The sequence below is a fragment of the Nesoenas mayeri genome (genome assembly GCF_963082525.1).
Source record: "Nesoenas mayeri genome assembly, chromosome: 13".
NCBI lineage: Eukaryota > Metazoa > Chordata > Aves > Columbiformes > Columbidae > Nesoenas > Nesoenas mayeri.
The window spans coordinates 18,670,486-18,683,204 of NC_137550.1; the positions used below are offsets into that span (position 1 = coordinate 18,670,486).

The following is a 12,719-nucleotide window of genomic DNA, read 5'->3' on the forward strand; positions in this document are numbered from 1 at the left end:
CAGGAGCGCTCGTTCCAAGGGGAGAGCAGTGCCAACTTTTCTCAAAGGAATCCCTTCAACAGCTCCCCCACTTTAGGTACTTCTGCAGTTCAGTTTCCACTGAAAGCTGCTGCCTGCTGGCATGACCTCTGCTTCACGAAATAAGGAGGCGGTTATGTGGGCAGCTCCAGTGCACGAGGCCAGCAGAACGGCGGGAGGAAGAGCCCGAGTCTCTGTGACTGGCGCTACTCATGTCTGACACACGGCTTGAGAAACTGGGGGCAAACGTGACAGAATATAATGGGCATTTATGGGAGTAACTCGAATGGATGGCTAATGGCCAGAGCTCTAGCACCTTCCATTAAAAAATAACCAGGGAAACCTGTGTGCCAGGCACATAGGAAAGGAAAGCTGGATGTGCAGGAATGCTTGAGATTCATATTCAGATCAGGCATGAACGTTACCATGGAAGATAGAGCACCAAATATGATACACATAATCACTGCAGAAAGCAGAATGCAAATAAGCCCTGAAATCACAGGAGACCCCTGGTCTTCTTTTGCCTAACATTAGTGCAGAACTATCCGAATTACAAATTCAATTAGGGAAAAGAATAAACCTTTAGTGGGACTCTCATTTTTAATGAGGTGCTGCTCAGCTAGTAATTTAATGGCCTACCATATGTAGCAGATAGACTATAGATACTGAAGTTTAAATTAGCTGGAAAAACACCAGCATACCCATCCTTCTTTTGATCTGAACACAGACAAGGGGTTCATGTTCCAAGCATCTAACCGTACTAGTTGGTCAGATCAAGACCACAAACTTTCTTTCCTATGTATTTGACCGTCACAGGTGAAACTCTACCATCAACTGGATGCCAAAGTGTCAGATCTAAAGTTGCATGAGATGAATCTCATCCCAGGACACAAGAAGAGTGGCATCATGGCATCAGATGAGTTATGTGCTTGAAATGCTTCTTCCTCATCACTGATTAAAACAAGACTTCTAGATACCTAGATCAGGTACCAATATACACATCTGACAGACAGATATATATAATTGTCAGGACAGATGAATCCTACCAAAAAATGATGGATGGGTGCCGTTTATTCTCCAGTACGTGCCAGGAAGGCACCACATCCAAGCTGAACAGCAAGCTGCCTTGTTCCCTCGTGTCCCTCCATCACTGCCAGCTGCCCGCTGCTTACAGGTTATGGGCAGGGAACAGCTGTTTTCCTCAGACAATGAAACTCTGGAGAAAGTCACATAAAACCCCTTTCTATGATGCTGCATGAATACTCTTTTATACGTGGAAATGAGGGGTGCCACTAAGACAGCCATTTAGGGAAAAAGCTCCAGTCAAACGCACCAGCCATTAGGCCATGTCGGGAATGTTGTAACAGCCTTGTGAAAGATCCTGCTTAGTCTCTTTCATACAGTGGCTCTTAATAATGAGCGTATAATAAATGTACAGTCTGGAGGAATTTACTATACAGTATCCAATTGGATTTATATAGTCATAAACTTCTACAGCACTGCTTCTATGATTTACAACAGTCTCTACTAATTATGAAGCTATGCCTGGATTTGAGATGTAAAAGGCAAATGTTACCAGACTGGTTGTACAGTGATACTACACAAATGCACATTTGCCACAGCGATTTTGAATTGCTTGTTAACAGAGAACCATTGCAAATAACCATGTATTTTAGCCTGCTCGTATGAAAAGCACCAAAAGCAGGAACCTAGGAAGTCTGTAGGGTTTTTGTTGTGATCCTGTTCAGAGATAAGGAGTGGGGAGCAGACAGACCACAGGCCCCACCAATGGCAATTCTGCTACCTCCTGCCTGGATTGTAGGGGACCGGACTGGTACCTTACCTGATCCCTTCCTAAATCTATTCTTTCCATTTCCTACAAAGGAACTACCATAAGAAATGCCATAACTTACTGAAGGACAGGCCTTTCATGACCTAAATGGATATAGAAGGATTTTTACTTCTCATAAGTTTTCCAGCACGGACATTTAATTCTGCTGTTACTCATCATATTAAATAACTATTTCAGAAAAGACTTGTCATTAACAGGAATTACCTGGGCACCGTGGGCAGCACAGCTGTGGTACGTGCACCGGGGAAGGGCAGTGTAGACTTGGGCATCTTATTCTGCTGCAAAGTACATTTCCATTCTGCAGGTGGAACATAATACAATACTTTAATGAAACGGACTGTCTTACTGATATCCAGATTCTCTGTTCTGCACCTAGACGTTTTAAAAACAAAAGCCTTTTTACAACATCCTGATTTCACTCACACCAGGATAAGCCCACACTGCTTGCACCCCCTCTGAATTTATGCTGCTCGGAATGTAGCAGAAATCCATACAAACCTTAAAATCAGAAGAAGTGTCTAAAAATGGATAGCAACAATCTTCATTTGTGTTTTCCTTTTGAGCAGATTATGCTTCGGAATTGCATTTCCAAAACTAAGACACAGATAATGAATGGTAGGTCTCTGAGATATCCCCTACTGAGGGTTAGTTCAAGACCACAAGAGACAATAGCGTCTGTAATTGTTCCTGAAAACTGTGGAGAGTCTTTTGTTTTCATTTTATGGGTTCCCCAATAGACAAAAACCACTAGCTGGTAAGTAGGCTTTTTTTTCTAAGAAATATGAGCAAGTCTTGGGAATAGTGTTCATTATTCATGTCATTAACATAATATTCTATTTGACCACATCAAAGTTTGATTTGTAATTAAAACACAGGGAATTTTCATTCTCCAGTGTCTGTAACCAGCACAGACTATCCATTTCAAATTCCCATTTCCCATCTATAATTCATCCTCCTCATTTAGCTCTGAGTTGCTCATGTTTATAGCAAGAAAGATCTTTCAGCATGAACACTGATACTATGCTACGACTGTAGTTTTTGGTGGTGTCAGGAATAAACCCACTTCATTTTCATATGCCTTCTGGAGCACTGAAATGTTTCCAGGGGAGGTGCAGACTTCCTTAGATAGCACATGGATGGGTTTTTCTAGCCATCTCTTTCCAAATAATCCATTGACTGCTAAGTATCTGCAGACCGCGAGCTGGAATCACACTGTTAGATCATTACTACCCACGAACTACATTTGCGCATCTGCTTTGGAGAGAGACACTAAAAATGATATCACCATCTGTTTCCAATGATGACTGAAATTAAATATACTGATTTTATAGAGGAGGAGTAAACTTCAGGCTGTAGCCTCTGTGCAGGATGGGGACTCTGAGCGCTGCCTGCAGCACTCTACTCTTTGCACGACAGAGCTGTTCTAACTGAGCTTGTGCTTGTTAAGGCTGAGCTTACGCTGAGATTCACAGTGATATTTGGGAGACTAGAGCAGGACTAGGCCTCTGTGAGTCAGGGCCATGGTTATTATAGCATTTCTACACCGGATACCCAAAGAATAACGATGCGTCTCTCCTCCCAAGCTGTGTTATCAGTGCGAAGCCTGGAGAGCATTCATTTCAGCCCCTGCAGTCTGCAGATTTGACTATGAACACAAGCAAAAAGCTGCTGTATTTTAAAGAGCAAAATAATGGTCTGACAAACTGTGAGTGCTCCAATTTACTTGACAGTAGGTAAATTGTCTCCACTGTATATTGAGTGGGGGGTTGTAAAAGAAACAGGGAACAGGGTGAGAGCTCTGAATTATGTTTTTTTCTGGTTTAAGTATGTAAATTATAACTTGTAAAAATACAATACTACATACACACAAAGCCAGCAATGCTGTTTGTTTGTTTTATTTCCAGGCTGAATCATTTGGCCTCTGGTTAGTTAGTTAATTTGCCTCTCCTTGTTCTTAAACACGACAAGTGTCTGTGCTGGAGAAGTGGACAGACAGACTGTTCTTTGGCGATGGGGCAGAGCTCTCAGTCTGCTGCCCAGCTGGTACCACTTGCTTTGTGCAGGATCGTACAGATCGTGATGTGTGAGGCCAGCAAAAAGTTCTGGTCACACTGGTGATGAAGAACCCTGGGGCTTTTTTTGCTTCTCTCTGCAGCGTGAGGGAGCAGTTTGCTGCTTCGGCCTCTGTACATATCCTTTGTCTGACTGATTTAGTGCCAGGGAATCACAGATGCATTACACATCTTCTCTGTGGCACATAACAAGTTTCATTTTTTATGCTGTAATATTTGGTTTAAGGGCTGTGCTTGTGTGCTTTGTCATGGCATGTTTTATAATGTGTCATCCAGTCTTAATTTTGTTGAAATTATAAATTATTGAGAGTTGCCTAATGATCTGGAGCTTCTCCTGTAGGGCAGTGTTGTGAGGGCATTTCTCTTGGCCAGGACAAAACTGGAATGAATGGCTGGATGCTGCAGTTGTTATTTGGGGTCTTCCTTCCTGGCAACAAGAGTCACATCGCAGAGATCCCTCAGCATCCTCCCTGCTGTAATAACCCCAAGTTACATTTTGCACCCTCACGGTACAACAAAGGTAAACCAGAGCAAACAAAGAAATGAGAGTCCAGAACCACATCTGAGCCACATGTACTGATAATTACCATCAGCAGGTTCCTTCTTCGCTAACCTCGTTGCCCTGAACTGCCGCTCTGCTCTTCCATGCCCATGTGTGAAGGAAAGAAATACAATATAGGCCATTTGTTGGAGCCCTGCAGTGCGGGGGTATGCCTGGATCACCGCTGTTCTCTAGAGGAGCATACCATGCACTTTCCCATCCCTCAGACTGTCTAACATCTTCCTAAAAATCACTGAGCAATAATCTGTATGCAGATCTCCAGGGTTTCCAGTGCATTGCATCCCCACCCAAGTCACAGCCTTGCAGCAATTTAATGGGTATTTTACCACACACAGACTTTGCATATAGATCAACCGAACTGAGTGGAAACTCCTTTTTGCTGTAACCACAGATTTTTCCTTTTCTTCCTACGACGTTGCTTGTCGTCGTACAGATGTGTTCTGTCATACAGATGTGTTCTGCCGCACAGACCTGAGATGCAGCCAAGCTTGTGGAACTACTGGTTGTGCATCTCTGCGCTCGGTTGTCGTAGCAGATCCCTCAGAGCAAATGCTGCACAGGGGCACAATATTTTACACGTGCAGGGGGGGAAATAGCCAAGAAAACTTTATTCTGCATTAAAACCAGCAGGCAAAACTCAGCATCTGGAGTGTCTCATGTGTTAATGATTAAGATCCCGTATTGTTTAGCTATTTGAAAGTACTCCAAGGGACATATTCTGCCCTCATTTTCCTGTCCCCCCTCAGCTGTATGTGACATACTGAGGGGATCTATGACCGCTGTCTCTTCATAGCAGGCACCAACTGACAGTAGCCGAGGACGTGTCTGTTCACATCCCACCCAACTCCCTCTGCTCCCCACACCCTGTTCTCACTTTTCATCACCTCACTCTTCTTTCACAGATTTTTACAAAGGGGGATATCCAAGCGTGTTCCTTCAGCACTTTAGGGCAGCAGATGCTTTGGCTGTGGAAATGCAAGTATGCAAGTATATTTTGCTAGTATTGGCCTTCTCTGTTCACATTTTCCTTTCACCAGCATCACCTGCCTCTGTTTCCTGCAGCATGATCAGGACCCACTAGTGAAAACCCGTTTGGGCTTTGTCAAACCGTAGGTACAACATAAAGGATTCTAGTCAATTAAGCAAGTAGTTGTAGTACGATCAATAACTCAGCAGTCCTACCTCTGAGCAAAGACAATTAACGCAGTAAACGAGGCCGTAGGGTTCTAGATAAGGATGCCATCTTTCTCCTACACGATACTTCTTGTCTTGAAACACACAGTATGTATCTGAATCTGTAAAACAGTAAAGAATTGAAAGAGCTGTGAGTGAATGTTCCCGTTCCATACTTACAGAGTGGTTTTAGGTGTGCAGTGTTGTCTGTAGACCACGTTTGTGGATGATACATAGAATTTAGTAAAGAATTACTATTTTTTCTTTCCCTGGAGAATCACGGAACAGAAATGCCCTTAATTTCATGTGCTATTGTTTCTGACCTCCCAAACCAAAGTAAATGACATGACCTCCCATCTTCCCAAATTGAAGCTCATGAAATAGCTGACAAAACGGCTTTCATACAGGGCAAGTTTATCCTTTCACCTGCGAAAACACAGGCTAATGTCCTGCTAGGTAACAAAATTAAAGTGCTTGATTACTCAGACTGCTTTATAGGAAACAAAACCACTGCAAAACTGAAGCAATTGGCTCAAATGAGGAGAATCTGAGGTTGTACACCAGAGAGATTTTGAGCAAGGAGACTGCAGAAGGAAGACAAATGCACTTTATTTAGACTGCAGGTCCAGTATCTCCCTATTTTAACAACCTAATAAAAGTAAGTTTGTCCTAGTATGTCAGAACAGTTTGTGCTGACTTACTTACCTATGTATCAGCATTCACAATATTTTAATATCTTGCTGTTCATTAAGCACATCTGATCTTCTAGATGAAGTTTTACAGATATGTGCCTACCTGTCAGACACTACTGCCCTATCTCTCCCTGTCACATTATGGTTTCACATTGAAAACTCAAATATCTTTAATAAAAGGGTGTTTCTCATGTGTTCCCATGAGCAAAACCCTTTCTGTTATCTTCATGACATCCAAATTCCGCATAATTCACCCTCAGTGTAGATGATACTTCAGGGCGTAAGACAAAATACCTGTCTTCCAAGCGATAATGCAAGCAAGAGGCATTTCTTCACATTTCCTGGGCTAACAGGAGGTAGCAAGAGGCCGGGATTGTTAGTAGCGACTGGGAAGTGATGTGCGCTCACGTCACACAAAAGCATGGCAAACGAAATGCAGGATCCGAACAGGGGTAACAGGGATACCCGCACATCGTTTTCTTCCAAGTTCAGCAGAAAAAGTGGCCTTTTTGGATCTCTTTTTTTTTTTAAGCTACTGCCTTAGAAGCAGAAGCTGCTGATACCGCTGCTGCCAATTTAAACTGCTCCTCAAGGGCACACGATGTCTTTTTGAAGAAGGCGGCCAAAGCCTGTGCAGGTGGGAGAGCACTCCAAAGAGCAGGAATAAGGCTGAGTAGTCACTAACTCCTGGGCTTATTTGGGTAGCCCTCCCTGCTTGCCATGATTTCTGCAATGTGTTAACACCTCCCGCAGATGACAGGCTTTGTAGAAATATCCCCTTTGTTCTGTTTGTATTCTTTTCAGTCCTTCTCATCAAGTTTTTGACAGTGCTTAGACTCTTAATTTTCTCAAAGGATGTATCTAATATAGTTCATATGAGGTTGTTTTTGGAACACACCAGAGGAGTTTTGGACGAGCTTTACACTCGCTGAAAACTTCAGCACAATAGTCTTACACACGGGACAAAATCCAGATAATCTGTCAGATGTTTACAGAGGTCACTAAAATGGAATTAAGCGCTCTCGCGATTCAGGGTATTTGAAATAAAACAGATTCGCCAATTGATGTGTTATGTTCTCTGTGATGCAATGAAACCTGTGCAGCTTTAGGAAAATGTGCCCCAAACATGCATGTGACCTGATTCTACTAAATGTAAGATTAGAAGGAGGAAGAATTTTAGGTTTTGAACGCAGTCCCGCAGTTCAGGACACTCTTGTTTGAAGCTCTTTGCTGAACCACATCTGTCAAATAGAAGGAAAATGTCAAATTTGGGTGAATGTGACAGCTTTGTTTGAAGTCTACTTACGTTTTACTTGTTCAAGTTTACTTCCATCTATTAAAAGGAGACAGAGCACACCACAAAAGATAAAGTGAAAATCCTCCAATATCCACTTTTTTCTCATCTTTATCGACAAAAGGAAAGCAGCGAGTCTCCAAAGTCCAGAACGCTGAGCTGTTGAGAAGAAAAGATTACATGAATTAAACTGAAATCCTGGCAGATACTTAAATTATCTGACATGATTTCATCCAACACATAGAAATCTTCAACTGCCAGAACCAAAAACTCCATCTATATGATGGATCTTCCTTTCACAGAAAGAGCTTTGGCTTCAGATCATTTAATTTTTGGAAAAGGGGGCACATTGCCACTCATTAGAGCTGAAAACCAGTTATTGCTTCTAATAAAGTCCTCATTTTATTCCAAAGCTGAGAAAGCCAGTAAGTAAGCAATCTAAATTCTTGAAGTTCTTTTATCACAGGAAACTAGTTTGGGAGATGTTCTTGCAGAGCAGCAGCTTGGATGTAACTTAGGAAGCACAGGTGTCGCTTGTAATGTGTTCCTTTCATCATCAAATGAACCTTGGGTACGCGTGGTGTATGTACACGTGGTGTATGTACACGTGGTGTAAGTACACGTGGTGTAAGTACACGTGGTATATCGGCCCCATCGATGGCAGCGGCTGCCGTGATGGGAGTTTCCCTCCCTGCATCTCAGAGGCTTCCAGCCCCATTCCCTCCTCCCCTCTCCCAACCACCATTGTTCAGGGATTGTGTATAATTCATTTTCCTGGAGTTAACCCTTCCGTTGCCTGGATAGCTGAGAGCAGAATGGGGGAATGACATGTCATCTTCATTCTGCTACATCTTTCATGTCAAAATCATGCCTAAGGTTTGATCTCTCTGTGGGGCAGAGGTGGTATCGTATTTGCTGCATACGCAATTATCTTCTCCTGCCTTCTAAAAGGTGATTTTTTTTTTTTAATAATGAAAAAGGGAGAAAATAATAATTAACTAGAGTAGAATTTATTTATTTTTGATAGCCAACCTAAGATTCTAAATTCAGAAACATGTTGATGCTTTACTGTTTATCAGAGTTCATTGCAAAAATATTATCTTCCCAGAGTACATGTGTCCATAATAGATAGTGCTGGAAAGATTTGGGTTTGATTTTAAGAGTCCTGATGTGGATTCACAGTGAAGTTCGAAAAAGAAAATCACTATTGGAAAAATAAACCATCTGCTTTGTAAACTAATTTTACCTCTTCAGATTTCATGTAAATAGCAGAACTGCACATGAATACGTCCCGACTCACAGATAACCAAAGCAGAAATAATAACGTATAGATGTATATTCAAAATCAAGTGGTGGATGACTTAGATAAATGAACTAAACAATAAGTTATCAAGCACTTAAAAAGGAAATCTGTTGAGGTGGAGGATACTGTAACAAAGGGCAGGTGATGTGATTTATCAGAGTGTTTTTATTGCCTTTACTGTTTAAGGGTTCTCTGCTCTGCATTCCCAAACCACAACCAACACGGACATCTTCCTTAACTCAACCAATCTATGTAACCACTATGTCTACACCGAGTAAGCTCATTCAAAAGAATGCAAATTGCAGCTGAAAACATTCCAAAAAACAACATTATTTTAAAAGCATTCTCCCTACGTAGTAACAAGATATAACTTTCCATTTGTTTTGGAAGCTGAGAATAATATTCCAATTTCAGAAGAGAAGATTTAAGTATTTTTTTTTTAACATGTTCAAATCACATAAGACATTTTTAAGCCAAAGAATCTTTTAAAAGCTTGTTTAAAATTAAAACTTCATAATTTAGTCCCAGGACATCACGCATGCATTGAGAACAACAGCAGCACATCACGGGGACTAGCAGAATGGGAATGTTTAAATATTTTGGCTTTCTTGTGGGTTGCTTAGGCAAACAGTATTTATAAATGGAGCACAATTATCCTTTGTGCAGCACTCTACCTGTTCACTAGATCGGTTAGTTCAAACAGAGCGGCTCAGAAATCCATCCATTTTACATGTCTGCTCTTCAAAAGGAAGAACACTTTAAAACTTGGGAGTGCTTGCGCTCAGAAATGCTGCACAGTACCGTGAAATGGAGGAGTTAACAACAGACACGGGATGGGGACTTTTGATGTCTTTCTTAATTCTCTTTCATTTCTGTATTGTTGTTACTCCAAATATAAACACATACTTTTCACTGTTAGCACACTCCCTTTATTTCCCCAAAGGGCAATGTCCTAAAAATATTCCTGGATTTAAATAATCTCAGTTAGGATTAACCTGTTAATTATTGGTGTGTGTTCTGCTTAGTAGAAACAATGAAAGTGATGCACTTCTTATATGAATTACTCACAGAAATAAGGCGTGGGGGTCTGTTTTCAACCCCTCGCCCTCCAAGGAGCCCGGTTTAGTAACTACAAGTGGCAGAGTCCGGCCAAAAAATATATACATAAATAAAAAGCAGGACACAGCCTGGCTGGGAGCGCTGGAAAGCGGGGGGTTCTCCCCGCCGCTGGCGATGGGGGGAACCGGGGACCGGCCCGCGCAGCCCGGACGGGCTTTCCCCGCGGCTTCCATTCCCGCAAAGCTGCGCTTTTACCGTCGAGGGGTTGTTGTGAAGCAGGCGCGTCTCCCAGTGAGCCGTGCCCAGAGGCTCCTGCTTCTCACCGCTTCGGCAGAACCGCCGTCCCTCGGGCGCCGTCCCAGGGGAGGCTGAGGTGCGGCGGTGCCGTCGGCGGGTCCCGCAGCGCGCCGCGCCGCTTGCCCGGGCTCCCGGGAGCGCAGCCGCGGGGCGCACGGCGGGGCCCGGCCAGGTGCCGGCGGTGCCTCCGGGGGGGCGGCAGGGGCCGGTCCTGCCGCGGGCTGGGCGACAGCGGCCGGACGGAAAGTACGGAAGGCGGCGGGTACCCCCACCCGGCTGCCCGTGCGGCGACCCCGGTCGGCGGGGCAGTGCCCGCGGCTCCGACAGCGGGACTGCGCCTTCCCCGGGTCTTGCCTAGGGAAGAAAAGCTCACCCACCTGGGGCAGGGCTGGAGGCCGCTCCGCCGCGGGCCCTGCGCGCTGCCTGCGGAGAGCGGCTTCGGCGGGATGAGCCGCGGCTCCGCGCTCTCCGCTCCGCCGGGGTACGGGCGGGCTCCGGCCAGGCGGCTCCGCTTCCCACTCACGTTGCCATAATCTTCTCCCGCGACTCGCCCGGGTTTTTAGGTCTCCCCTTCGCTCCCGCTGTGGCGGCGGCGAGGGGGCAAGCAGGGAACCGACGAATTCTGCGGCAGCCCCCGACTGATGGACGGGAGCGGGGAGAGAGAAATCCGCTAAACCCTCCGGGACGCTGCGGGGCGGGCGCTCCGGAAAGTCCCGGGCTGCCCGGCTTGGGACACCTGCCGCCGCCTCCTGCCCCGGCGGGGAGCGCAGCGAGGCCCCGCGGCCGGAGGATGCTCGGCGGCGGGTCCTGACCCGCAGCCCCGCGGCACTGGAGCGGCGGCGGGAGGAGGAGTCGCCTCCGCCCCGGCCCCCTCCTCTTCTCTCCTCTCCGCGCCCCGCTCCCGCCGCCCGGCACAGCAGCGTGACTGACACGGCCCGGGGTGGAGTTTGCTCCGCTCTGGGGGCCGGGGGGGCCGGGGGGTCGGTGCTCGCTCTCCGGCCTCCCCTCCCGCCGTGGGGGAACCACCTGCGGTCCCGCAGGACCCGCACCGGGCGGGCGTTGCGCCGGTTCCTTTCAACAGAGCTGCCCGTTCCCCCCTCGGTAACGGAGCCCCGGGTGGTTTGCTCAGAGGGGGGACTCTCCCGAGATGGCTCTTTAATGGGTTTTCACACGCGGGGTGCCCTCCGAGCAGCCCCGGCGGAGTTGGCGTCCGCTGGGATTTGTCAGACACCCTCTGCTGATACCCTCTGCTCTGATTTATTGTGTTAGAAGGTTTCAAGGTCACATTGAAATTCTGGTGGAACTAAATTAAACCGATGACTCATGACATTATATGCTTGGTCAAACATTCTTTTTCTGTCTTGTTGTAGCCCCTGTAACTAATAAGAAGAGATCAGTGAACCCTTGACAAATGATCTGAGAAAAAGGGTGAGGTATGAAAAGAGATCATGTGGAGAAACAAATTATAACCTATTTCCCCTAGTTTGGGACCAGGGTGTTTGGGGAGCACTGCTTGGGGGTCATACGCCTCCCAGGCTGAAAACTGAGTAGAACTTTCATTTCTTCCATTGTAATTCAGCGGGATGAAATACTGAAAATACAGTGTATGGAGAAAGCTTATATTAGCATGAGGAAAGAATAGCTTACTTACTGAGGGGTTTGCTTCGTGAGTAACCAGGGCTGTGTGTTAGTAAAATGTGACTTTATAACTCTTAATATTAAAAAAGGAAGAATGAAACTGCATTCTGAAGCGAAGCGTTTTGAAAACGCTGCTCCGTGCCCACTTCTTTGTCACTCCTCCGCTCTTTGCCTCGCTATGCACAGGCAGTAACCATGTTCTTAAGGAAAAATCATCATTTAAAGCTCTTTGTCCTGAATGTGGTGGTTCCTGCTTCAGGCTGATCGTTTTGCAAGAGCCACTGTGTGAAATAGGGATGGGCAAAACAAATGGTAACTCTGAATCAGATATATGATGGTAATTTGAACTTGAAGGAGTCCAGCAAGATATCGTAGGTCTTGTACATCCCTTGAAAGCTCTAAATTTAAACTAGACTGCATCATCAGGGATGTTTCTTGAAATTAGTGCAGCAATTACAAGAAGCTCTGCACTTTTGTCCTGCTGTCCTTACGGGAGGCTGAAGTTGTCCTGGTTACTCTGCATGTACAAGTTTTTCTTTCAAATCAAAATCAATCCATTCCCTACAGTGTTAGAGCTAAAATGATACCGCACCGGATTTCAGAGGAGTTAATGAGATATTAAAATGCCATTAGTAACATCTTTAAAATGACATTTCTTTATAGAAAAGGGGCATCTCGTGGGCTGTCCAAACCCCAGTAGGGTGTTACTGTGTTACTGCAGCCAAATGAAGGCTGGATTCTCCATGCTGGGTCTCTACC

General features: G+C 45.2%; 1 protein-coding gene across 1 annotated transcript in view; it reads right to left on the minus strand.

The window, feature by feature from the left end:
* The window catches only part of CHRDL1 (chordin like 1), a gene marked incomplete at both ends in the record, with an annotated part of 32,687 nt that extends 24,915 nt beyond the window's left edge, over nucleotides 1-7,772 (minus strand). The window contains 3 exons of the mRNA XM_080352592.1: nucleotides 2,075-2,168; nucleotides 5,687-5,799; nucleotides 7,676-7,772. Of these exons, the coding sequence (XP_080208718.1) occupies nucleotides 2,075-2,168; nucleotides 5,687-5,799; nucleotides 7,676-7,772 (304 nt within the window). The remainder of the gene's footprint in view (nucleotides 1-2,074; nucleotides 2,169-5,686; nucleotides 5,800-7,675) is intronic.
* Between the last annotated feature and the right edge of the window lie 4,947 nt (nucleotides 7,773-12,719).